The sequence below is a fragment of the Brachyistius frenatus genome, unplaced genomic scaffold (genome assembly GCF_029030835.1).
Source record: "Brachyistius frenatus isolate BFR_SWC_R1_liver_20210118 unplaced genomic scaffold, ASM2903083v1 Contig_160, whole genome shotgun sequence".
NCBI classification, from domain to species: domain Eukaryota; kingdom Metazoa; phylum Chordata; class Actinopteri; family Embiotocidae; genus Brachyistius; species Brachyistius frenatus.
Window position 1 is genome coordinate 841,982 of NW_027210759.1, and position 27,015 is coordinate 868,996.

The following is a 27,015-nucleotide window of genomic DNA, read 5'->3' on the forward strand; positions in this document are numbered from 1 at the left end:
GATTTAGGTGCAGGAGACTGGTGTTTGTTTCTTGTTTCCAACCACATTTAGACAAATGATGGCAAGAGTTGCCAAACTTTAAGAAAGTGAAACTCTAAAACACAACATGGTTCATGTCACCATTCTACCCCGAACCGTTATTTGACTCTAATCTTAGCCAAGTGGTTCGGATTAAACATATTCAGTAATTCATGAGACTCCTGTGGGTCATATTTCAGGGTACGAACAAACAACCTCTAAGGTTTGGAGCACATCTTGAAAACTTCTGTGTGGCTGTGTGGGAGCTTTAGAGATCCACAATGACAATCATGAAGGACTTGTTAGAGTCACTTTTTTTCATATTTACAAAAACTTTTTCAGTTATGTGAATGGTTTTTGCCATCCCTGACACTTTAAGAGATATTATCATAAGCAGATGAGGCAGGTTAGACAGAAGAAGATAAAACAGCATATGAATGCACTCAAAATCAAACACTGACCTAATCTGAGGTGGATTATTTGCTTAATGAGGAGGTTTAATTAACACTTCAAAAGTTACTGTCATTTAAAAAGAAGCAGTGGACAGTGGTCGACATTTTGTTGGAGCGACGGTGGTTTCATTCATTTTACATCCCTCGAGTTCACTTTAATCACACCTTTCACTGCCTCCTCTTTCATTTGAAGGCCATCCATAAAAGTCATTTGATACAGCCTGGTGATAATGTCCCTCCTGCCATTACTCAGATGGAGCTGGAGATATGTATATACGCTGGTGTCCATGCAATGTGAGGAAGCAATACCCAGGGACCTTGTTAGAGGCTTCATACTATATATCTCTGTACACCGTCTAACCCCGAGGGCTCAGGGAGAACAGCTGCTATTGATAGGCATCACATAAATGCTCAGACACCTGCGAGGCACATGTTCAGACAATAAGGAGCTTTGTGCTCGATTAGAAGGCTTCTGTCCGTGGAAATCTCTGTTTTGGTATATTCCCTTGAGCACTTTCTGAGAATCTGGACTACAGTATGTGCTGACACCAAAGGTTTACTTTGAGCAACAGACTTTTTTCCAGCTTATCGAAGGGAACACACAGAGGTTTGCACACACAAGACTTATATTCAAAATCCCCACTAACAATCTCAAAGGATGCAATGTTTATTACATACCACTAAACAAAAATGAACAGCACACTGCTGACTTTACATTTATTTGTGCCTTTTCTCCAGGAAGGCTAATAATTAAATTTTGACCTCATGATGGTACAGAACAGACTGCACTAAGGCATAGGTTTAGCCCCAGAAGAGGAGGGGGAAAACAGGGTTTTGACATGTGTATATTCTTTACACTTGCCAGTACTTCAGCTTACATTTTATGTGCCGGGAAAAGCAAAGAGACAAACTGATTAAAACTGGCTGGTAAACATGGATGTAAAAATATTCTATCCTCCCAAAACATAAAGCTGGAGGATTAAAGCTGATAAATGTATTATTTATTTATTTAATTTTGCTTAACTTGTCTGTGTTGTTGAGTTTTATTTTTATCTTTTTACCTTGACAATTCATATATTCTGTATATCAACTGCATCACAGCAGGTGCAGGCACAAGAAATTATCTAGAAACAATGAAAGTAATGAAATCAAGATGCACAACTATTCACACTAGCAGACACCAAAACTCGAGTGACTTAACCAAACTGCAGCAGAGCTGGAAGTAGTGTTTATATTTCACATTGGAATTTCAAGGCGATAAGTGCAGGAATTAATATGGAAAACGATATTCATGAAAGCATGACACGATTTCAGGAGACAATTTAAAATATGAAACTTTCAACTCTCTAAGAAAACACTACCAGGTTTTTGTTTTCTCCAAGATTAGGAGCAATAAAAATATCACAAAGGTCACCAGCTCTGAGCAGGACACTACGATTGAGAGAATTTATATTAGAAAAGTAATTAGCATTTTAGCATTGCAATGTAAGATGACTTCAACTACAGTCAATATTATAATTTTAGATTTGCTTTCTTTCATTTGTGCTCACTTCCTTTTGATTTAACAGGTTGGCTAATTGAGGCAGGGAGCATTTTTCAAGATAGTTTTTTAAGTCTGAGATGAGCAAATCCAACCCCAAAAATAGCCAGACAGAAGTGTTTAAGACTCCAGATAATCAGGTGAGAAAAAGGGGGTGCATCTGAGCTCAACTGATGGCTAGAAATGTGTTTTACTGGAGTATTTGATGTGTACAGCCTTGTTGGACCAGGGACATGCTGAGTAAAATTAAAAGCACTCACCAATTCTAAAATCCCTGGCCCATGGCACTTTCAGCAAACTAAATATAAATCCTGAAACCTGCAGAGATACTACGCTGGGCAGATGTGACTGTAATCAAGGATAATATTTCAGAAAACTCACAGAGACAAAATGGGGTAATTTCTGTTCAAAGAGAAGGCCGGGAATTTGACAGAGCTAAAATTGCTGCAGAGATCAGTAGTTTTGTAGTCAGTGGAGCAAACTGAACAGAAATATTCCAAACCTTCTCAAACAGGCTGAGTAGTGCCGGATGAAATACACAATTTACCAAAGGTCTCAATGACTAAAATTGAATTTGATGTCCTTGATATCAGATTATTGTGGCTGAGTTCACAGTAAAAGAGCGAACAGACGAGTCAGGATGTGATGACAGTTGCTTTATGAACAGAAAAGCAGTGTCTATTGTGGGAGATGCAGAAAATGTGACACATCTGATAAGAGTCACTGAGTGTCATAATCTCCGCCTGTGTGTTGTGACATCCCTCATCATATGTAGTCAGGTATTAAGGAAAGTTAATGGCTACCTAATGGCAGAGTGAGCACACAGCCATGCTTGCTGGCCTGCATGGAGCTTCATTTCCCCACAAGCCCAAAACAAAGTGACGCGATCCACTGGTTTGTGATCTGCTGTTTTGTGGCCTCAAGTCTGGTATTTTGGCCGTTGTCATCTTGCATATTTGGAGCCAAATCGGACAATATTTGGACGAGTTTAGGAGGAACCTGTCTTGGTCTCAGAGGACGCTATTCCCAACTACCTACTGCAGAAACCTGACTGCACCACAGGGCTGCCATTCAAGCAGACGTGACGGCTTTCAGGCCTAATATCTAATTAATGATAAAATAATTTTCAGATGGACTGCCAGAAAATTAATTAGATGGAATGACTTTTTCAAGTTACATAATAATAACTTGTGGAAAACATTTATTGACTTTGTGTTTAATAAGAGTAATATAGGTCTATGAAGCAGCCAATCTCTATTGGCCCTCAGTGGTATTGCACTTTAAGACTTTTCCACACTGGCCTTGTTTTCCAGACCAGCAGGCGACGTCCACTTTTTTTATATAAAGTCTGTCCCCACCGGGAGTATTTAGAAGTAGAGCATTTTGTTGACTTCCTGATTTGGTTATTTTTTTTAGCCTTTAACCTCGTATACCCACTATGCAGCACTGGGTCTTTAAAAAAAAAAATATTGTCAGATTCTCTCTGCCAGTTTTCGGTCTGAACTCCTGTGGCTTGACGCGATCCTACACCGGTGTCAACTAGACTCCGTGCCCATTTTTAACAAAGCGCTGAACTGCCTCTGGAATGCTGCTGACACCACCACAGCGTGTCTGATGGAGTAACAGGCATCGTCTAGATGGCCGCAATTAGCTGTAGTGGCCCTGTCGGAGCCATAACACGACGCAGCCAATTCCGCTGAATAATTGCCTCGGGGCGGGTGAGAAGGTGAAGTGCTGGACTCAAACGCAGGAGTTGAGGAACTGAACTCTCTGGGATCATTTGTTCTTGGGTCTCCTGGGAACTGTGACAGATGCACTGTCCAGGAGACCAGCGGGTTTCTCAGAAGTATGTGATCGTCAGGGCTGAACAGTGGAATCTTAATCCTTCTTTTTATGGCTGCAACTGTATCTCCAAATGGTTTGTGGGCTCACTTTGGCCCGGACGGACGCTAGCTGTGACTCGGAGATCACTGAGTTTTTGAATAGACTGCAGCTCTAAGGTGACACAGGATGGTTGTTGTTTGTGTGACCCTAGCAGCGGTAACAACAAGACAGGTTGGTAAGACGTGTGCAGACTGTTATGAACGCAGCACTCATTCAGAAAGTGAGTGGCTGGTAGCTAACAGCAGCTAAAAGACAGATCAACTTAATGGAAGTCTGATCCACAGTGCATCCAGACACAGGGTGAGTTTGATCAGAACAAAATTACACAGACAGTCTCATTCAAAAAGTGGATTTCATCAAACCGAAGGCTGATGTGTTGATGATAAAAGTGAAAAAGGCAGAATTTGGGAATAGGTTTGAAAAATGAAAAATAATTGTGTCTCATCTCTTTATGTGCTTATGTTCACATTTTGTCCAATGAAATCACCAAAAACCAAGAGGATCCTCCTCTCGAAATGTGAATACACTGAGAAAATTGCGTTACATAGTATCTGATGTTGTCATGGTAACAGGATGTCATTTGTCATTTTTGATTGGTTGCCAAGCTTTGAGAGGTCTTTACCTAATAGGAGCCTGTCAGAGGACCGACGCCGGGATGAGAGAAGAGAAAAGGATGTAAGATAACAGGAGCAACTTTCTGTTGACACTGTGATGGACAATCGATGATTATATTTGAAGTGTTTTAGTTTCTCTCATCTTCTGTGTTTTTGTTTTGTCTTTTGTCCGTTTTTCACCTTTGTTTGACAGCAGATAATAAAGCTAAGAGTTGTAGCCTGTAATAACGAACTGTTCACAATGCAGCGATGTGGCATGCGTTGGAACCACTCGGCTAACCGAGACGCCGCAGCTTAAATCACTTTCCAAACTTAAATCATTTTCCAAAGGGACTACATTCAGAATGTAAAAATACTTTGAGCCTACTACGCCTTCTGACATACTTTTGAACTATAATAATCACATCAAATGCACCGTACTCTTTAATTTCATTTTCATTGAATTAACAATTGGCAATTTATTCAAATGGCAGAGCAGCCAAATGTAAGCCACTGAGGTGTGAACAGCTCTCTTTAAAACAATTCAGACTTTCTTTCACGTCTTGAAATTACAAAGGAACAAGCATTCGGGAATCCTTAATGGTTCCCTGAAGCTTAGAAATGTCTATTTACCCCAGGTTCACTTTACCCAAGACTTATGGATAAAGCAATAACGGCTGCTAACAATTACGTTCAAAATATATTTGATCCTTTTAAACTGGATGTGCATGGAATAGCTAACTACAAACCTGCTCAGGTCATTCACGGCCTGTTATACTGCACATTTCTTTGTGTCACATCTACAAGCACATAACACTAATAGGTCAATCTTATTTAAAAGCTCAGTATATTTAAAAGTTCGATACATTTAGTGCCTTTTGTCTAAAGTCATCAAGTTATGAATGTGTGTGTGAATGTTTTGACTTTTAAGCATTCCTCATAACAAATGTTAGCTTTTGAAAAAGTGACAGCTACACATGAAATCCAGTTAGTATTGATTACTTAACATGGAGCAGATCACAGAGACCTATTCTAAATATATTCAGGTTGTTAATAGGCTATCAACACAGCAGGGACCTATTTCACCAAAGTGATTTGCGAGCACTGCTTACATGCAGATCACACATTGTGCCAGCATCCTGTTTCAGAGATGACTGTCACTCCCAATTCTGGGAACTTTATTCCATCCAGCTGCTATTAAAGGTTCACGAGAGAGATGCTGATGTCGGCAGCTCAGTGTGCTCCAGCTGCAGCTGATGCGTGGTGTAATCAGGGTTCAGGGAGACGAGAGCAGCACAATCCTGTGTCTGTTAAACTCTGCAGAGACATGTGATGGCTGCTGCATGACTCATTTGTGTGCCAATATTGTTCCAGTGGAAAACTGCCCCTTTTGACAAGTGTCTTTGGAAAAGCTGGCGCTTGGTCCCGAAGGCCTTGATGTGTGCATACAGCAGCCTTGCCAAGGCATTCTCCCCATGCAGGCTACGCTTTGTTATGTCAACCAAAAAAGAAAAGTCTGCCAGCCGTACAGGATCTGACAGTTCTCGTATCAGTTGTCCCTTTTTTAGACAAACCAACGTCCCCTTGGAAGAGGAAACGCGATGCAGTGTGGACCGGCTGAACTGTCTCACGTTGCTACGTTGGACAACATCATCATCCACCTGGAGGTTTAACTGAAGTAGCAGCGGTACAAGGCTTTAGAGCGAATCAAGTTAACGGTCTGTAACACCAGTTTCACAACAAACTTCCAATGTTTGGACTTTATGGGAGATTATACAATGCAGTTCAGTGGTTTTGATTCCCTGTCCTAAGACTTTGTTGTCTGTGTGGATATTTAATTTCACTCACTATTCTTGCTTTCACTAACTTTAGTCCATAGCAGTTCACATCATCAGCAGTTGAACCGAGACAAATAAATCCACAATACATCTCTGACCTTTTAGACTTTGGAGGTCAACTATCTTCTGTAATGTCTAAGTCATCATCAGCTCCTCTCAAAGATAAGTAACTGAGCAGTGCCAGATTTATCTGTGCTTTCATGGCAAGCTAAAGAACAAAAATCCTCCCTCCTTCTTACCATCTTTCCTTCTCTGGGCCACAGTGATGTCAGCCGTACAACCGTACGACACGCAAAACTACAAGCAAACTTGTTTCTTTTTGGGGGCATTTGTTCTCCTCATTGTCTTAATCACATATATATATATAGATAGATAGATAGATAGATAGATAGATAGATAGATAGATAGATACTTTATTAATCCCGCAAGAGGACATTTTTTGATGCAGCAGCATTATAGATACAGGTACGATACAGTTCCATTAATCTATAAACAAAACAACCACAGAAGCTCAGGCGAAAAAACACAGTATTTTGTCTGGCTTGATGAAATAAAGTAACTGAACTGGAGGTACTAGCATTTGTTGTGACCTACTTTCTATATGATCACTTCACAATGCATAATGTTGATGAACAACAATGCATGTCGAGGTCTGCAATATTTCAGACAGTAAACAGTTGGTTTTCCTTGTCGACATGTTGGATATGAGGCAAACAGACACGTCTAAAGACCGAAGTGACTTTGACAAGGATCAAACTGTTTTAGCGGGATGTCTGGGTCGGGGCAATTTTTAAATTGCGCTTTGTTGGGTGTTTGAGATGGAGCTACAAACCACGAACACGGGACAGGATGTAAGGGCAGGTGCTAATGCTAACGTGTTGGTGCTGAAAACCACAGGGCATCTACGGAGGTCTGGTAGCATCAGTGCCTCCGCATGTCATAATTATGTGTATAATTTTACTTCCATTTTGGCACTACTTTTTAATGATAACATTACAAAAGATTGTAGAAGTTGTGAAGTCAAATTATAAAAGGTAAAACATTTTTCACACACGTTACTACTCTTTAATTTTGCTTCTATATTTACCCATGTTTTTAGGCTGTGAGGGTACCTCCACTTCTACTGACATCACCTACTCTGCTGAGTGAACAGCAGCAATTACTTATGTTGACAAACTTCCTTTCAAAAACCAGAGGAAGCCATTAATCAATGCCTCTCAGAGTACAACAGCAACACAGGTGCTGTTCAGAGAGAGACGACAAGGTGAGAAAGACAGAGCTGAAGATGCAACCTATGCAAATGAGCCCTCCTTAATTTGCTTGCAAATGGCAAATGATTTTGTACGGCTGACTGACTTATCGGGCTCTGACACGGCAGGGTGCGTTGTTCTGTGTCTTCACCTTGGCACTGCAATCACTAGAAACACACACTCCCACACTGTACACTTGCACCCTCTCCTTCACTCTGCAGCCATTACAGGAATTTGGGGTAGAGGCTCCCAAACAAAACCTCCCTGATATAATTAGTTTTCTCCGCTGCACCTAATTAACCTTTGCCTGTGTGGCACTTACACATCTCATTCACAAGCTGAGCGCTCTTTCATTAGAAGCATGTTGTGTTTTTGATGTGTTTCAGCAGTCATGGTGAGATAGCTCATTGTAATCTTCAGACTACTTCTGTGGGTGTGTTTGAAGCCGGTGTGTGTATGAGCACCGGAGATGAAACAGATTTAGTGATAATTAGATTCAAAGACGAAAATGGTTTGTTGCTGCGATTTCATACAAATCAAAGGGCAAAGGGACGAGAAGGCGGATCAAACTGCACATGTGGACGGTGGATACGTACACTTTAATGTCCAGCATGATCCTCTTGTCCTCCTCGACGTGGATTCCCCAGATGCAGTCCTGGCCTCTATCGTAGGCTTCAGGCCAGTTAGGAGAGAGCACGACTCCAGCTGAGTCGGTGATCTCGCCACTACAAACAGCTGGAACACACACACACACACACACACACACACACACACACACACACACACACACACACACACACACACACACACACACACACACACACACACACACACACACACACACACACACACACACACACACACAATTTAAGCTCATTGTACAATTTGTTTCAAAATGAGCAATATGTAGACATTTTCTAAAATGATGAAAGCAAAGGAAAGACAAACAGTTTAAAGTGAATTTTTGATTGTCTGTTTGAGCATGGGAGGATTACTGAGCTGGCTAACAGGGCACAGAGTCTTTCCTGGGACTGACAGTTGTTGGAAAGGTAATCAAATGACAACAAAGGGACACAAAAACCCAACAAACAGAAATAAGACAATGAAAAGGACGTAGACGTAGAATGAATTTCAATTGCTTCAAAACCACCATGAAGAGATGCAAAATGAATAGAAAATGATGGACGGTGACCAGAAAGAGTCGTGGTTTGGGTCGGTCTGCTTCTCTTGTGTGTTTCTTGTGTTACTGTCTTACTCTACCCATCAGAGATCTCCTGTGTGTGCCCCCCCCCCACCCCCCCCACAGTCTCTCTCCATACCTCCCGCCTCACCTCTTTTTTTTTCGTCTTGGGCAGGCTGCGATAGCCGCAGTCTTGTCTACCTGAGGGCGCACCTGCCCACCGCCCAAGTGGTACCCCAGATACCGTACTTCCCTCCGCCCAACTGCACATTTCCCTGGGTTGGCGGTGAGCCCAGCCTGCTTCAGGGACTCCAGCACTGCGTCCACCCGCTGCACATGCTCTGCCCAGGTGGTGCTGTGGATGATGGCATCATCCAGGCAGGCAGCAGCATATGCAGCATGCGGACGCAGCACCCGGTCCGTGAGGTGTTGGAACGTGGCCAGGGCACCAAACAACCCAAAGGGAAGTGTGGTGAATTGGTATAATCCAAACAGAGTAGAGAAGGCCGTTTTCTCCTTGGACTCTGGCGAGAGAGGAATCTGCCAGTAGCCCTTAGTTAAATCCAGTGCCGTGAAGAAACGTGCAGTGCCCAGTCGGTCCAGGAGTTCGTCGACCCGGGGCATTGGGTACGCATCAAATCGTGACACATCATTCACCCTGCGATAGTCCACACAGAACCGTATAGATCCATCCTTCTTGACAACAAGAACAATGGGGCTACAACAGGCACTGTTGGACTCTTCTATTACCCACATCTCCAGCATAGCCGCCAATTCCCTCTGAACAATTTTTCTCTTGTGTTCAGGTAGCCTGTGGGGTCGCGACCGCACCATCACGCCCGGAGACGTCTCAGTGTTGTGCACTATGAGGTTCGTGCATCCTGGCCGGAGGGAGAACACGTCAGCAAACTGCTTCTGCAACTAGGCCACGTCTGTTCTCTGGGTCCCGAAGAGATGGGCGTCGAAAGGGAGCGAGGCAGGATTGGTGGACTTTGGAACCTCTGGCCCCAGCTCCTCTCTCTCAGATACCGCAGACACCAGGGAAACAGGCTCCGCCTCTCTCCATGCTTTTAAGAGGTTGAGGTGGTAGAGCTGTGTAGCTCCGCTCCTGTCAGACCGCACCACCTCATAGTCGACGACACCTACTCGCCGTGTGACCACAAAGGGCCCTTGCCACTTGGCGAGGAGTTTTGAGCTGGAAGAAGGAAGCAATACAAGTACCTTTTCTCCCGGTGCGAATTGTCTCAGCTTGGCCCCTCTGTTGTACATCCATTGTTGATGTTCCTGGGCCTGGAGCAAATTCTCACGTGACATCCGACCCAGTGTGTGGAGTTTTGCTCACAGGTCCATGATGTACTGAATTTCATTCTTTCCGGGGCTCGGACCTTCCTCCCAGTTTTCCTTAAGCAGGTCGAGCACCCTTCGTGGTTTCCTGCCAAACAGCAGTTCAAAGGAAGAAAATCCTGTCGAGGCCTGGGGGACCTCCCGCACTGCAAACAACAGAGGATCAAGCCATTTATCCCAATTATGTCCATCGTCATGTATAAATTTACGAATCATGGACTTTAAAGTCTTATTCAGAGGCTCCACAAGCCCGTCAGTCTGTGGGTGATAACACTGGTCCGAATAGACTTAATACCCAGTAATTCATAAAGTTCTCTCAGTGTTCGTGACATGAACTGGGTGCCCTGGTCAGTCAGAATCTCTTTCGGGATTCTGACTCGGGAGATGACCTGAAACAGAGCCTGTGCAACACTCTTTGCCAAAATGCTGCGCAACGGCACTGTCTCGGGATATCGTGTTGCGTAATCCACCAGGACTAACACAAAGCGATATCCATGTGCACTCCGATGAAATGGCCCGATGAGGTCCATGCCAATACTGTCAAATGGGACCTCCATCAAGGGTAGCGGATGTAAAGGCGCCCTCGGAATGGCCGGCTGGTTTACCAGCTGACACTCTGGGCACGATGCACACCAACAGTGCACATCCCCCCAGATGCCCAGCCAGTAAAACCGGGCCATTATCCGGTCCAGAGTTTTCTCATATCCCATGTGGCCAGCCATCGGGTTATAGTGAGCCGCCTGGAAAATCATTTCCCGATAGCTTTTTGACACCAACAACTGGGTGTTTTCTTGACCTGTTTTAGTGTCACGACTCACTCTATATAGTCTGTCCCTAATCAATGAAAAGTGCGGGTATGACGGCGCTGCGCCAGGGCACACCAGCTGACCATCAATTTTTATCAAGACTGCTCAAGTGGAAAATCCTCCATGGAGCGTAATTCGGGAACCGGTGGAGTCTCCACCGGAGTCTCCGCCGGTTCCCTCTCCCTCTCCCTTTCTGCAGCGTCGGACAACCTCGCGTCGCCACTGAGCGCAGCACACATCCCGCATGTCCCTGCCGGTCGTGAACGCACCCCCGCACTCTGGCCCATTAACTTATGAAACCCAGGCCAATCTGTCCCCAAGATTAGGGGGGAGGCGGGAGCTAAACGCTACCTTCACTTTATGCTTTTTCCCCATATCTAATTTTTACGGCCACCACCGGATAATCGTGAATATCCCCATGCACACACTTAATCCTCACCCACGATGCCTCCACCAATGCCCCGGGCCAAACCAGGCTCTGGTGGATCAGCGACTGCATGCAGCCCGAATCCACCATCGCCTGGTGTGTACCCCCTGGATCCTTACCGGAACGCGATACGTCGCTCCTGGACTGGGGGAGGATGTTGGAGGCCCGGCAACCCGAACCGTCTGTCCCACCTCCATCAATGGACACTCCCTCCGGTAGTGTCCGGGCTGCCCAAACCTCCAACATTCCTGCCCTGGTGGTTGAGGCCCCCCTGTCGGGAGGGAAGTGTGCCAGGGCTGGCCGCTCCCGAGGAATCGGGGAACCAGGGGGGTTGTTAGTGCCCGTGGCACCGGCAGGGCCTGGGCTGCCCCCGGCTGTAGGATTCCCCTCCGCGGCGCGGGAATCGATCAGGCTGCCGCCAGCGGCCGACCCCCATCCCCCTGCCCGCTGGGATGGACCATGAGGTGGTCTTCGGCCAGGGTGATGGCAGCCTCCAGCGTCGCCGGGAGGTGGCAGTGGACCCATGCCGCGGTCCTGGCCGGCAGCCCTCTCGTGAATTGCTCCCTCACGATCTTGTCCACCACCGCTGGCGCTCCTCCGGCGTTCCCCGGCTGCAGCCACCGGGTCGCCGAGTCCCTCAGCCGCAGAGCGTTGGCGAATGGCCGGTCCCCAGCCCCCAGCTTAGCCTCCCGGAAGTTCCTCTGGTGGTCTTCAGGGGACAAGCCTAGCCGGTCCATAATGGCCCTCTTTACATCCCCATAAATGTGTCGGGCCCCAGGTGGCAGCCCCAGGGCCGCCATCTGCGCCTCCCCTGCCAGGAGAGGAAGGAGCCGCACTGCCCACTCCGCCACCGGCCAGCCACACGCCTCCGCCGTTACCTCGAACATTTCGAGGAAGGACTGTACCTCGTCCGCCGTCATCATTTTATGCATCACCACCCCCGAAAAGGGCGCCGGCGCCGATGGGGCCCCTGCAGCCCGGCCCGCGAGCTGTTCCAAGGCGCGGGTCTGCCGCTCTGCTTATGCCCGTAGCGTCCCCAGAAGCTGGCGGTTTGCCTCCGCCTGATTGTGCTGCATTGCCGCAATCCCGCTTAGCATCTGTCCCAGCGCCACAATCGACTACATCAGCGTCTCGCTCTGTTGTCCGCCTGTCTCCATGCCCCACGTTGGGTGCCAGTGTAGCACGTCTGAGCTACCGTGGGGGTTCTTTTGAGACAGATGACACACGCTGAGCCACAAAGTTTGGTTTATGGTTTCGCTTTATTGGGTGATCCACACTGCGGCACACACTCTGTTACACCCGGTGTCGGCGCTCTCCTGCCCAGCCTCCGAGCGTCCGTCTCCAGGCTGCTTCCTCCTCCCCCCTCACCAGGTCCTGCTCACTTATATCAGGGAAGAAAGCAATCCCCCCCCATTCAGTTCAGCTGCGCCAATTATCCTCCTCCGGGCACCGTTCCCTGAACCACTCCCTCACTCTCTCCCCCCTGCAGCCGAGCTAACCACGCCCCGCCACCACAATTACGTTCACAAACAAAAAAAACACACTTTGCAATCACAGTCAATACATATACTCCCCTCCAGTAACCACTAGCTGCTGGATGGTAAAATGAGTTTCCTTTGGGTCAAAACAACTTTTTCATGAAACAGTCTCAGTCTGTTTTTTGGTTCCTTTAAGTTCTGATTATTTTACCCTGCATGAACTTTTGGGCTTTTTGTTTGTACTCTGCTGCCTGGATTTTGTTATCCCCTAATCTTAGTAAGCAAAGTCTTTTGGTTGCCTCATTCTCGTGTCTGTGTCGTGCGTCAGGGTCCTTATTCTTGACAAAAATGTGACAGGAAGCAATGCAAACTTGCGTATGATACTGATACTTGTGGTGAGTAGTGGAGTAAACTGCAGCTGTTGAAATGGAAGAATGATGGCAGGATATTGGTAGGTGTTAACTGATTAAATTATCATCATTGGTTATTTTGTATATCCATTTAAATTGACAGTAATAGTGAATATCATCTTTGGTACACATTGTATGAATTTGGTACATTTGTTTCATTACTTCAAGTGTTCAGTTCTCCTGAAGAAACATACGTACTTTTGGTGTCATAAAGCGTGAAATAAAAACTGTCCAAGGTGGATTTAACTTCAACAGTGAACTGAAAGAATTGCTGCATGGTATCCACAAATGTGTGTGTGAACTATAGAGTCGCCCTAAAAGTAAAGAATATTGCTTGTGTGGTTATAAAATCCAACATCTATAATAAGTAAAGTTGGCTTTGACCCAAAAATGAAAAACCCTGCTCATATGTCCCAAAATGAAATGCTATCCATTCATTTAAAGTGCAGCATGCCAGCTAAATGTCAGAAATAAAACATGTAATGTAAAAACTCTTAATGGGTTTTATTCTTCTACACAGCGCTTGGATACAGACCTCTGCAGGCAGGTTCGGTCTCATTCCATTGTGGATTGTCGGGGTCCATGCATTCAATGGTGACAGATCCCTGTTCCAAAGTATAGCCGGGGTCACAGGCAAACTCCACTACGGCTCCCACTGCCCAAGTGTTGTCGCTGCTGGTAAGGTTTCCATATTTCACGTAGGGTTCGTAGCAATGGACTGCTGCAAAGGCTGCAGAGAGAAGGTGCAAGTTATGTATTAAATCCTTTTAGTGATTAGAAAACACTCAATTTATCAGAAACAAGTAGGAAGCCATACCTGCCAGCTGAGTTAGCATACGTTAGCATCTCCATATACGGTCTACATTTCCATAATTAACTTTTTTCTTGTAATCACACTGCATTTGGAAAAAAATGTCTGACAGAAATACGTTAGATAACAAATATGCCACGCCATGTTGCAGGGAGTGTTTAACAACTGATGCACAAAACATTCAATGTAGTACAATTTTTTTTCAATTTCTATTCTGATACAGAATGAAAATGCAGATAAATAAAGTGTCTCTCCAGGTGTTCGGACCAACTGATGGAAAACTTCTACTGGCTGCAGTGAAGATGGTTTGTAAATGTTTTGTATTTGTGATGTATTTCAATGGGATTTGAGGATTTTCCCATTAGCTACATTTGTTGATTGTGTTCAGTTCTAAATAGCAAAAGTTCAAATGCTAACACTGACTTAAAATGGTAACATTTTATGATGCCATTAATTGCATAACATTAGCATAAACGTTGTCATTGTGGGCATGCTAGCGTGCTTGTGTTAGCATTTCACTGTTGCTACATAAAGAATTCTAAGAATGATTAAAACCTGTGCTTATGTAAGTATATCAGTTAAACGAGCTGACAGTGAGCTGAATATTTATTTTAAAAGCAACTCCAATGATGGTAACTTTGGAGGCATTTTGAGACGTTTTGTTGATGTGTTTTGTAATTCCACATCTGAGTTCTAACAGTAATGCAATAATGTAAATATGCAAAAAGATGCCAACAGTGTTACTTAAATCCTTCACAGACGTGACATGTAGCTGAGTTGTTGTATTGTCATGGAGCATCAACAGAAACTGCCTTTCAGTTATTTTGTATCTTTTTTAATGTAAGTTTTTACAAAACAAAATACATTTCAAATTAAAGAAGCAGCTCAGAATTTAAACTAATGTTACTTCTACTTTGTAGAAAAGGATCACAATCCTCCACTGTTTCAAACATGTTATTCCGATTTTAGAACTGGAACCTTTAACTTAACTTGCTTCATTGACAGGTTATTTTGCAGATGGTGCCAAAAAGTAGAAAAAGGAGCAACAGCAGAATTTCAGTTAGTCGTGGTTGAATGAATGTTCTCGAATGAGGTTATCTGGTTCACCATGATGGGGAATGTCAGGATAAAAGTGAGACCCTCAAATTTGCTATAGACGAGCTGAACAGCATTACGCCCTGTTAATGGCCATAACGAGGTCCGTTAGAAATATGCATGGCTGCTCCCTTTGGACTTAATCCCATTTTTGGCAGTGAAGCGGAGGCCTAAGCAGATTACATTGATTGTATTTCCAAGTAGTCCTTACGGGCTAGAGACAAGTCGTCTATCTGATGGGGAGTGCTGAGACAAATGTGGAAAGAAAAGATAAGCGAAGCTCAGTGATACTGTATCTCACACTCACCAAGAAATGAATCCCTGACAGTGTAGCTTAAAACTTACTGTAAAATGCATCATTTGGGTTCTAATTTATAGAGCTGAGGTGCCCAAATTGCTTCAAATGAAGGGCCAAACATTAATCTGGATGGTCGCAAAGAAATGTTGTCATTATGTTAAAATATATTATACTATGTGATATATATTTTACAGAAAATTAACATCCTAAATCTCAAATAAAGTTTTAGAATAATTAAAACCCAACTCTTTAATCTGTGTGATAGTAATTTAATTATTTTCCAACAATTATTTTTGAAGAAAGGCTTCTTGCCAATTTCACTTTATTTTTTAATGTTCCCTTGTCAGTGTGCTACTGCCTCGATCTCTCATCTTGACTGGCAGCCAAAAGTCAGGGACATAGGACACATGAACAGCATTAGCAAGGGAGAGAGAGAATACTATCATTCTTGGCAGATAAGACATATGCCAATGGAATTTAACAAGGAAGCTTACCAACACTGTGCTGTACACGGCTGTAAAAGTCATCCTGTACTTTTTAGCTTTGCAAAATGTACAGCTCGTCCTCAGTATGTTTAGGATTTTACAGCACTTAAAAATTGGGAGAATAAGCACGAGTATGCCAAAACAAACAAGGTGCAGGCCAAACTTGTCCAGTGGGCCCCAAATTGGGCAGCTCTGGTATATCATTGAGCTGTTTGAAACTGCGAGTTTATGTTGCATCCTTGAAAAACTGTCCTTGATCGTGGTTTTCCTAAGTACTAACGAGAAGCAAAGGGAATGCACAACTTTAAGATTTAGGTTGTTCCCCAAGAGGGAGCCTGCGTTTGCTAACGTTGCAGTGTACTACCAGTACTAGTAGCTCTCGGGTGAATACCCATCCTTTTTCCTGTATTTGTATCATCTGGCTGCTTGTAGTTTTGTGGTTAGTGGGCACTGTAGGAGAAGAGACTTGAATATCACACCTTAAATGTTTGGGGTGTGTTTGGGCTCATTATCCTGCTGCAGTATGAATCCTTCTCAACAAAAAACAAAAGCTGCAGCATGTCTGTATGTCACGGTGAACCATGAAGCCCTATGGCTCACTGTGGGTTTGATCCACTGTGGTATCATCCTGTCCCCTGTGTGTCTCCTTACATCCACCCTTCTGTGGCTTTTTTTTTTCTATCATCCACTGTAAGATGATGGTATGTCTCAGCCCATGTAGAGACAAATGAACAAGGGTTGCATGTCTTACAAAACCTAATGTTTTTGAAGGAGACTTCAGAAGATGGAGAAGGGTTGATCATGTTACCATTAGAAGGAAATGCTTTATATCATTTTGCTGACAAGAAAGTATGACTGAATTTATATGAATCATACATGTTTATACTGTTATTATTGTTATTATACTGTCTTTAACAGTGGAATCATTAAAACCAAGAAGTCGAAAATCTTATAAATGAGACCAGTGCTCATATCACATCTGTTCTCTGAAGCTGTTCTGTGTTTTACAACGAAAATGTTGGCTGGCCTGATAACCTCCTTTAAAAAAGAATTAGAAAAATAAACTGTACCCAAACTAATTGGTTGATTTGAATTTAAAGTTATGGATTACTGAGGGTGGCTGATGTTACATAAATCCATGACTGTAACCCCGGTTTTAGCAGAACTGTAGATGACCATAAGATGTTTTGTAGCATTGGAGAAAGCTTGAGTTGAGGTTATTCAAGCAAAGAGTTCCCATATGGTCATAAGCAACTGAATATAAATATGTTTAATTGCATTGTTATTATGTAGCACTCATTTCAAAGCAACACATTATATTTGACCTAAAAAAACACATCGTATGACATTTCCCTTCTTAAGGTATTTTCTAGATGTGCAATTTCTCAAACTTGCATTAAAGTTCCAGAGAACTACATTCATATAATCAAATCAAAACTGTATTTGTTCATATTCTGACACCAAAATGTGACTGCCAGGTTATGGTCCACATCACACAAGAAAAAGCAGAAAAAGGATACCCAGACACTTTTCTGTCAAAAATTATGGAACAAACAGATGAATTTGAATACATTTTAGCGCGTTTATTTTACATGAACTAATGTTAAAATCCAGAACCCTCATCAGCCCGATTTCCTGAGTGATACTATAAGAGATGAGACCTTTATAATTACACTTCCAACTTTCGCCAACCCGCTTTTATTTTCACCATTAGAAAAGAAGGTTTCACTGCTTTGATACAGACAGCGCAGCACTTATTTTGGTGGTGGAAAGCCATTGATTATCAGAATTTCATCATCACTGCAAGCACTGGCCTTCATTCAAGCAGCACCTCCTGCCATTCATTCTGCAGTCAGCTTTTACACTATATTCTGTTGTTGCTTTGTGACCTGGGGCAATTTGTGAACACAACACAGTTTATATGAAGTTTTTAGAATGAGTGCTTTCTGATGAGTTTTGCTGCCATGTTTTCACTACGTTTACTTTTTTGTGTTTATAACATCAAGCAGGAGCCCCCATGACATGTCACCACATGCTAAACTTCAGCTATCCATCGCTACAGTGCTTACCTTGGTACCTGATGGCAATGCCAGTGGATGTGCCAGTAGCATCTGTAGTCAGCTCAATGAAGAGATGCCTGGATGTGCTGAGAAGACCCTCATTAGGCAAATATTCCACCTCATACGAATCATAGAGAGCAGCTGCATCTATGCTGTTGCCATTTTTGATCAGCAGTCTGGAAGACAGGGAACAAAAATCAATTTAGCAAGACTCCAACTACTCATGAAATCAATACCTGTGCTAGCTACTTTGGAATATTTTGTTTAACTTATGGATATCAAACTGTACACTTTGTCTGAAAGCTTAACTAATAAATATTTGCGTTAATAATTTGTGACTGTGTAATATGAAAGGCTTTGCTCATAGTGATGAACCCATAGAGAATTATCACCAAGTCTGCACAACTACTAAGCTGGTTTGGCTCTTTTCCCTTCTTGTTTTAGATTCAGTCATCAACCTTGTTTTCAGCAGCAGGCAGCTGTATTCAATAAATATGCTAAAAAAAAAAAATGACCGTACACTACCGGCTGGCCACCAAACAGTTATTATTGACTAGCTAGTTAACATAGCAGATCTGGCAGCTAAAAATGCCAGCCATTTTTGGAGGAGATAATATCAGACCTGCACAGGTCTAAATGAATATCAATGTTGCTTTTTGTGTAGCTGAAATAAACTCACTTGATGCAGATCACAATGACAACAGTGGTAGAGTTTCAACAAATGCTTTATGGTGGTCAATATGTATTATAATAGTGACTGTTGAACACTAATGGTTTTAAAATAACCGTTAAAATGCCTGAAAAACAATCTTCAGTGGTGCGTGCCAGACCCACATAGTCACGTAATGAATTTGGGGCTCGTAATACTAACCGCCACATACTCTGTTTGGACCTAGTCCTGCACAATGAAACAGCAGCCTTTTAGTCAAGGAGTGGACCAATGTATGACTTTGGTGGTTGGGGCCGCACACACACACACACACACACACACACACACACACACACACACACACACACACACACACACACACACACACACACACACACACACACACACACACACACACACACACACACACACACACACACAGTGAGAAAAAAAATCAACCACAAAACAAACCAATACATCTGTTAGAACACAGTCTCAATATAAAAATAAAGGTTTCATTGTTTCAAAAGGTTGCTTCAGTGGTTCAATGTTTAAAAAAATACAACCCAGTTTCTGAAAAAGTTGGGACGCAGAGTAAAATGTAAATACAAACAGAATGCAATGATTTTGAAAATCCCATAAACCCATATTTAATTGCAAATAAACCAAAGAAAACATATCAAATGTGGAAATAGAGAAATTGTACTGTTTTATCAAAACGTTTTGCTTATTTTGAATTTCATGCCGGCAACATGTCTCAAAAAAAGTTGGGACAGGGGCAACAAAGGACTTAGTTGCACCTTACACCTTACACCTGGTGGAACATCACACAACTAATTAGATCAATTGGCAAAACGTCAGTAACATGATTGATTATAAAAAGATAATTTCAGCAAGGCAGAGTCTCAGCACTGAAGATGGGCTCATGTTCATCACTCTCCGAAAGACTGTGTGGGAAAATAGTGCAACAATTAAGGAATAATGTTCCTCAATGTAAAACTGCAAAGAATTTGGAGATTTAATCATTTATGGTTCATAATATCATTAAAAGATTTAAGGGACAATGCTGAAAACCAACATTGGATGGTCATGACCTTAGGTCCCTCAGGCAGCACTGTGTTACAAACAGACACAATTCTGTAGTGGAAATCACTGCATGGGCTCAGGAACACTTCTGAAAACCATCGTCTGTGAACACAGTTCATCGCTGCACCCACAAATGCAGGTTAAAACTCTCCAAAGAAGAAACCAGATATAAACATAATCCAGAAACACCGCCGCCTTCTCTGTACCGAGATCATTGAAGATGGACTGAGGTGAAATGGAAAACTGTCCTGTGGTCTGATGAAATTAAAAAAAAGCAAAAAAGCAAAAAAGGGGGCAATCATGGACGCTGCATCTTTCAGGCTAAAGAGGTGAAATACCTCTTTAGCGGTGAAAGACCACCTCTGATTGCCCCTTTTTTTTGTGTTATCAGCACTCAGCTAAAAAGCATCTGTGATGGTACAGGGATGCATTAGTGCACATGTCATGGGTATCTTATACATCTGGAAGGAACCATTAATGCTGACTGATATATTCAGGTTTTGGAGCAACATATGCTGCCATCCAGACAAGGGCTTGCTTATTTCAGCAAAAGCATGCCAAACTGCATTCTGCACATAACGCAACTGTAGTTTCCCGTCTTTGTTTTAGCTGCAGCTCCTCATCTCTGGTAGTTTCATCATATTCTGACAAAATTTGCATAGTTTTTATGACTTTTCTACTTGCCTTTTCCATGTTGGGTGTAACTGTGATAGACCCACCTGCACTTGACCCACAATTGCAGTTTGATTGACATCAGTCACAGCCCAATGCTGACAGCCTTCCCTGCTTTATTCAGAGCCATTGGATAAAAGACAGATTTTAGAGAAGCCATTCAAAATGTGACATTGTGCCAATATGTGGGATGCAGAAAAAGGAACGAAAATGCTGTGCAGTCCTGCCCAAAGTGGGACATCTGGTCACCCTAACTGCGTCTCAGATTGAACCTTACATCTTTGAACAAATGTGTCCAAAATAACAAACTAATAAATAAGTGCTAAATAAGTAACAGAAAATGCACATTTTTGTTTAAAGCCTGTCTGATCATGTTTCCAATGGTGAATACAATGTTGTTATAACAGAAGGAAATGAAGGCTACAATTACGGAAATGAAACCCAAATTGAAGTAGAAAGTACAGTTATCTTTTAAGAACCCTTTTATAACCCCACGAAGGTGTCAGGCTCATAAAGAATCACTCATCAGAATTTTAGCTGATGTAAAATCTTGTGGCAGACAATAGTTGCCCAGCTGATGCTTCACGATGTATTATCATCTGCAGTTGGGAGGACTATTTATGCAGTCAGACTCTGTGTTCATCGTCTCTGCCTGTGACTCTCTTTCTTCATGGTTCCCCATTGAGGTCTGCATTGATTTTTCCCTACTCTGCCTGAAATTATTCTCCTCAGGTAGAACGAAGAATGTGTAACAGAGTGCACTGCAGCCTTGGTGTCAAAAAAATAAATAAATCTATATTTACATGTATTCTTTATGTTTCTATTCACACAGACTCAACTAAACTCAATGTGAAAATGTTCTTCCTTTTTAGTTTATTTCTGTGATGTGGTTCACCACATCTGTCTTGTTTCCTCCACAGTTGGGTTGAGAACCATTTTGTGCCCTGAATATAAAGAGTGTAAAAAAATAAATAAAATATATATATATATATATATATATATATATATATATATATATATATATATATATATATATATATATATATATATAACAGGTTCTACTACATTCTACATAAGTGATACATCAGTGAAATTCTTTGCTCTTCCCCAAAAAGACCCACAGATCTGGTGAAACTCCCTGATATTGTCTTGACCAAAACCCACTTCAAAAGGACTAACTACTCTTTTATTTCAGTACCAACAAATAAAGTGAATACAGGCTTTCAGGTTTTAAATGTATCTAATTATTTATGGGCAGCATCACTCTGATATAATAATGTAACTTTGAGACAAATGAAAGGTAACCTGTGGAATAATTGACTTCTGTTGAGCTGTTTATTTATGAGCCGGTCTTGCTCGGTATGTAAACTTCCCATTACACTGACGTCACACAAATAACACCCTGTTTACAGTTAACGGTGTCCTATAAAGCTGTTTTACAGATGTCTTGTTTATAATGTATTTATGTCACTTTGAAAATGCGTGAACAGAGATGTATTAGTTAGTGTACCTCTAAACGACTGCAAGCTGAGAAACATAAATACAAACGATTCAGGATTTTAAATGTAAAAATAAAAAAATAATTAAAAAAAAATCAGCATTCACTGTTTTTTGTTCATTGGAATGAAACAGTACTTTTCTGTGAATAACAGTGGATGTAACATAACTTTTTTCAATCCTTTAATGTTGCCTTGCTTATCAATATCAACAATTTCACAAATCATATAATTTTAATGAGTGACCTATTTGATTTCCTTACTAAGCAGAAATTATTGAAATCAAATGACTGCTTGCAATCTGGGGAGGGTAGGGAAATATATACACATGTATCTAAACCCACCATGATAAATATAACTTCAGACTGCTTTCACATCCAACCCATTTGGTGTGGTTCAATTCAACTGTGGTATGTATTACAGGTCAGGTTGGTTTGAGCTGGTGTGAAAAACGCCAGTCAAACTCTAGTGAAGACCAAGACCAAGACTAATGGAGAAGAGGGGTCTGCTGTCAAGTAAACCCAACCCTGTTGTGGTTAGTACACAAAACAGAAATTAAGTATTATTTGTGGTTTCAAGTGGATGTAGCTTCCAGGTGTGAAAAGCTCGGCCAATGCGGAAGTATGTTATCACCAAGGGCTGCTAGAGGTTGGCTCCAAAAAGGTTGTGGCTCAATAGACTCCCATTTAACTTCTCTCATTTAAGTCAATGACATTTTCACAAGTCATAATGGTGTCCTTCACTAAAGTGACTCCTTGTTATTAGTTTTATTGCAGTTCAGCTGAAAATGAACCCATAATTAATCAGATATCAGGCCTCAAAAAGCAGTATCTTTGGGGGGGTGTCTGTTTGATTGACAGGCCTGTGGTGCAGCCAGGTTTCCACTATAGGTGGGTGGTCCTAGATCCACCCCAGCTCCTCTGGAGCTTGTCCAAATATGGCCACTTCAGGGCTCCAAAATAGCAAATCATTTACAGCCAAAATCTGAACTCGAAGATTGATGTTACGATTGGTAGCTACCTGGTTAAAACTCCCTCATTATTAAGATTGACAACCAACTCCGGGAGAGAGAGAGAGCCAGGCGCTCATCTCGTCCGCTGACCACCAGGGGAGGCTCCTCACTGCCTCTCCGTGTCCCTGCTCCAACTCCACCCATGCCCCTTGCCGCTGTGGAGGAACCCATGCAGCTGGTTAGAGCTTCATTGTGGAAGGAAGGTGCATCTGCTGCAGTCAGCATGGAAATGTTTTCTCTCCGTGTCCGGTAAGAGACCAGGCTCGCCAGCCAGAAGGAGGTTGCTGGTCAGCCAAACATTGTCCTCCTCTCTCGTGCCACGTATCCTCACGCCCCTTGGATTGAGAGGCTTAAGCTCAGATCCATCCATTACCACAGATCCTGCAGGCTATTGCGCTGGATGGGAAGCTTCTGTGTCAGGTAACTCAGAACTGAGACCGTTAAATTAAATATGGAGCATGAACATTCGGAAAGCATCAGTTTTCATCTTTTTTCCTGACCTCTTTGCTGGTACTAGGCTTCCCTTGGCTCTACATATCCACTGGGCCTCTGGGAAGATACTCTCTCTCTGACCTGGAGGAGGTGATGCAGAAATACATTGATGACTCCCTTGCCGCTGGGATTATTCGCCCTTCTTTTTATCCCGCCGGAGCTGGCTTCTTTTTTGTTGAGAAGAAAGATAAGACTCTTAGAACTTGTATTGACTATTAGGGTATATATGACATGATCGTTAAAAAAACGCGACACCCTTCCTCTGATCTCCTCTGCTTTCGAGCTGTTTCAAGTGGACATGTCTTTTACCAAGCTGGATCTATGAAAACACCTATCATTTGGTGAGAATTCATGAGGGTGATGAGTGGAAGACAGCTTTTATAAATCCAGTAGACATTACGAGTACTTTGTGATGCCATTCGGCCTCACCAACACTCCAGCTCCTCCAGGCTCTTGTTAATGGCGTTCTGAGAGAGATATTGAACATTTTCGTATTGGTCTACCTCGACGACATTTACATTTTTTCCTCGGATCCCCAGTTCCACAGCACCTTTTGGATAACCAACTCATCGTCAAAGTGGAAAAGTGTGAGTTTCACACCTCTACTGTCTCTTTCCTGGGGTTCATGATCTCTGGAGCTAGCATCCAGATGAACCCCAGAAGGCCAGCGCTGTCTCTAAGTGGCCCACACCCGGCTCTCGCAAGGAGTTGCATTTACTTGGATTTGCTAACTTCTACAGACGTTTCATCTGAAACTACAGTTCTGTGGCCTCACCCCTACATGCCTTAACCTCTGCCGCCCCCAAGTTTGCCTGGACTCCCCCAGGTTGATGACAGCTTCCAGAAGCTCAGGACCTTTTTCTCCTCAGCTTCCATCCTCAGTCTGCCTAATCCCAAGCACAGTTCATCGTCAAGGTCGATGGTTCGGATTTGGGGGTGGGTGCGGTGTTGTCACAACATTCTCCCAAGGATCACAAGCTTCACCCCAGTGTCTTCTTATCTAAGAAGCTATTCCCGGCTGAGAGAAACTAAAATCAAGGGGCAATCGAGAGTTGTTAGTGATTAAGGTTGCTCTAAAGGAATGACAACATTGGCTGGAGGGGACGGAGCTTCCGTTCCTGGTCTGGTCCGATCACAAGAACCAAGAATATGGCTCATTGGGCTCTTTTCTTCACGAGGTTCACCTTCTCCCTCTCCTGCTGCCCCAGGGTCCAAGAATACTAAGCCTGATACTCTCTCTCGTCTCCATGACGATGACCCAGGCCCTAACTGGACAGCCTGGAAAAGGTGGTGGAGAGGAGGACGCTGAACAAACTGTTATCCATATTGGATAATCCTGTCCACCCTCTCCACCACCTGCTGCAGGGACAGAGGAGGACGTTCTCCAAAAGACTCCTCCAGCTCCACTGTCACAAGGACAGATACAGGAGATCATTCCTGCCCACTGCAATAAGACTGTACAATAACTCACCTCTGGCAAAATCCATCACACAACAATAACGCTGTTGTCTGTGTTTCTTGGTTGTTTGTATATAATATGTATAGATATATACTGTACTGAATATACTGTATATACTGTGCATTTTATATTTAATATTTTTTACTGCTATTTTACTGCTATTTTATTGCTTTCTATTATTCTATTATTATCTTATTGCTTCCGGTATGCTGCTGTAGCAAAAAAAAATTCCCCTCGGGGATTAATAAAGTAACTACCTAACCTAAGGAACCCACCTGTATCCTGCCTCCATCCTGTTTAGTTGGAGCAGTCACCTGGGACATAGAACAGAAAGTCACCCAAGCGGTCCAAGGTCTCGAGATTCCTGGCGGCTGCCCTGTGAATTGCCTCTTTGTTCCAGAAGATCTTCGCTCTCAGGTGATCCAGTGGGCACACTGCAACCACCTAGCCTATCATCCTGGGGGATCCCGTTCTCTATTTTTGGTCAAGCACCGCTTTTGGTAGCCCTTGATGGATATGGATGTCCGGGAGTTTGTGGCTGCCTGTCCCACCTGCGTTCGCTCACCTGCTGTGGGGGCTTTGTCACGGGCCTACCACTCTCTACAGCAACACCACTGTGCAAACGGCCGTAGACAGATTTTCAAAGTGATGCTTCCTGTGTGTGGAGTTTGCATGTTCTCCCTGTGCCTGTGTGGGTTCTCTCAGGGTGCTCTGGCTTCCTCCCATTGTCCAAAGAAATGCACGTCAGGTTAATTGGTGATTCTACAAAGTGCCCTTAGGTATAAATGAGAGCATGAATAGTCTTTGTTTTTTGTCAGTCTATAAGTGTTGGCCCTGTGATAGACTAGCGGTCTGTCCAGAGTGTACCCTGCCTTTGCCCAAAGTATGCTGGGATAGGCTCCAACTCCCCATGAGTTGTTCAAGACACTGTTCAAGATAAAGCGGGTATAGATAATGGATGATGGTTTCCCTCAGGACATTGTCTCTGACCCACAGTTTATCTCCCGTTTTTGAAAGGCTTTTTGCTCCCTCCTTGGGGCCAATGTCAGCCTGGCCTCAGGTTATCATTCCCAGTCAAATGGACAAATGGAACACCTTAACCAGATTCTGGAAACTGCTCTACATTGTCTGACCTCCCAGAGCCCCTTCTCCTGGAGCCAACACCTCATCTGGGTACAATACATGCACAACATTCTCCCAAACACATCTTCTGGTCTATTGCCATTTCAATGTGTATGGATAACAACCTCCTCTGTTCCCAGCCTTGGAGGCCAAAGTCAATGTCCCTTCTGCACACACCCTGAGAAGATACCATCGCATTTGAGCTCCAGCTCGCCAGAACCTCCTCAGGAGCTCCACACGCAACAAACGTCTGTCGACGGACGCCCGCTCCACCCTATGGTCTGGCTTTCCACCTGGGACCTTCCTCTTAGAGGGGAATCGAAGAAATTCCAAAGTGATTAATCCTGTGGCTGTCAAGTTCAAGTTTCCCGCCCTACTTTTCATGTCAGCCAGATTAAACCAGTTGTCGAGAGTCCTCTGGTCACACCGTCCAAGTCCCCTCCTCCTCCTGAGATCGTTGATGGCGAAGCAGTCTTTAGCTCCTGGCTGTTTGTCGTTGAGGTCACCAATATCCCGTCGACTAGGAGGGCTATGGTCCAGAAGAAAGGTCGTGGGTGTCTGCTACCAACATTTTGGACCCTGACTTAATCCGTGACTTCCTTCACCAAACTCCAGACCGACCTGAGTCGTCTGGTGCTGTCCCGCCCTGATTTTCTCCACCTGCGTCCAATTGTCTTTGCGTCCTCAAGTGTATATATACCTGTGTCTTTCCCCTTCCCCCTTAACTGATTTACTGTCTGAGAGTCATGCTTTTGAGGCCACACCTGTCTGCACACGTGACCTTAGGGGGTCGTTCTATTCTCTGATGAAATGCAGCTGGAAGCTCTGAAACTGCTGGTGAGGGGATGTTTCAGCTTTGATCATTTTGTTGCATTCACTCCAGTTTTGCTAGGCAGTGATCTGGTTTGAAAAAAAAATCAACAACTACAACAACAAACAACCTAAAAAATTAATCATATCTGTGGTAAACTGGCTTATCTGTTGATGGAGCTGTCAGCCATCAAACACATGCTTATGAATTTGGTGTTCTTTGTTTATCTGATCAAGCTTGGAATGTA

At 43.4% G+C, this 27,015-nt stretch overlaps 1 protein-coding gene across 1 annotated transcript in view; it reads right to left on the reverse strand.

Annotated features, from left to right (window-relative positions):
- LOC138631596 (seizure protein 6 homolog) overlaps positions 1-27,015 on the reverse strand; it is an 83,858-nt gene that overhangs the window by 27,776 nt on the left and 29,067 nt on the right. The window contains exons 5-7 of the mRNA XM_069716629.1: positions 17,979-18,145; positions 13,756-13,950; positions 8,172-8,310 (exon numbers count right to left, since the gene is read on the reverse strand). Coding sequence (XP_069572730.1) covers positions 8,172-8,310; positions 13,756-13,950; positions 17,979-18,145 — 501 coding nt within the window. The remainder of the gene's footprint in view (positions 1-8,171; positions 8,311-13,755; positions 13,951-17,978; positions 18,146-27,015) is intronic.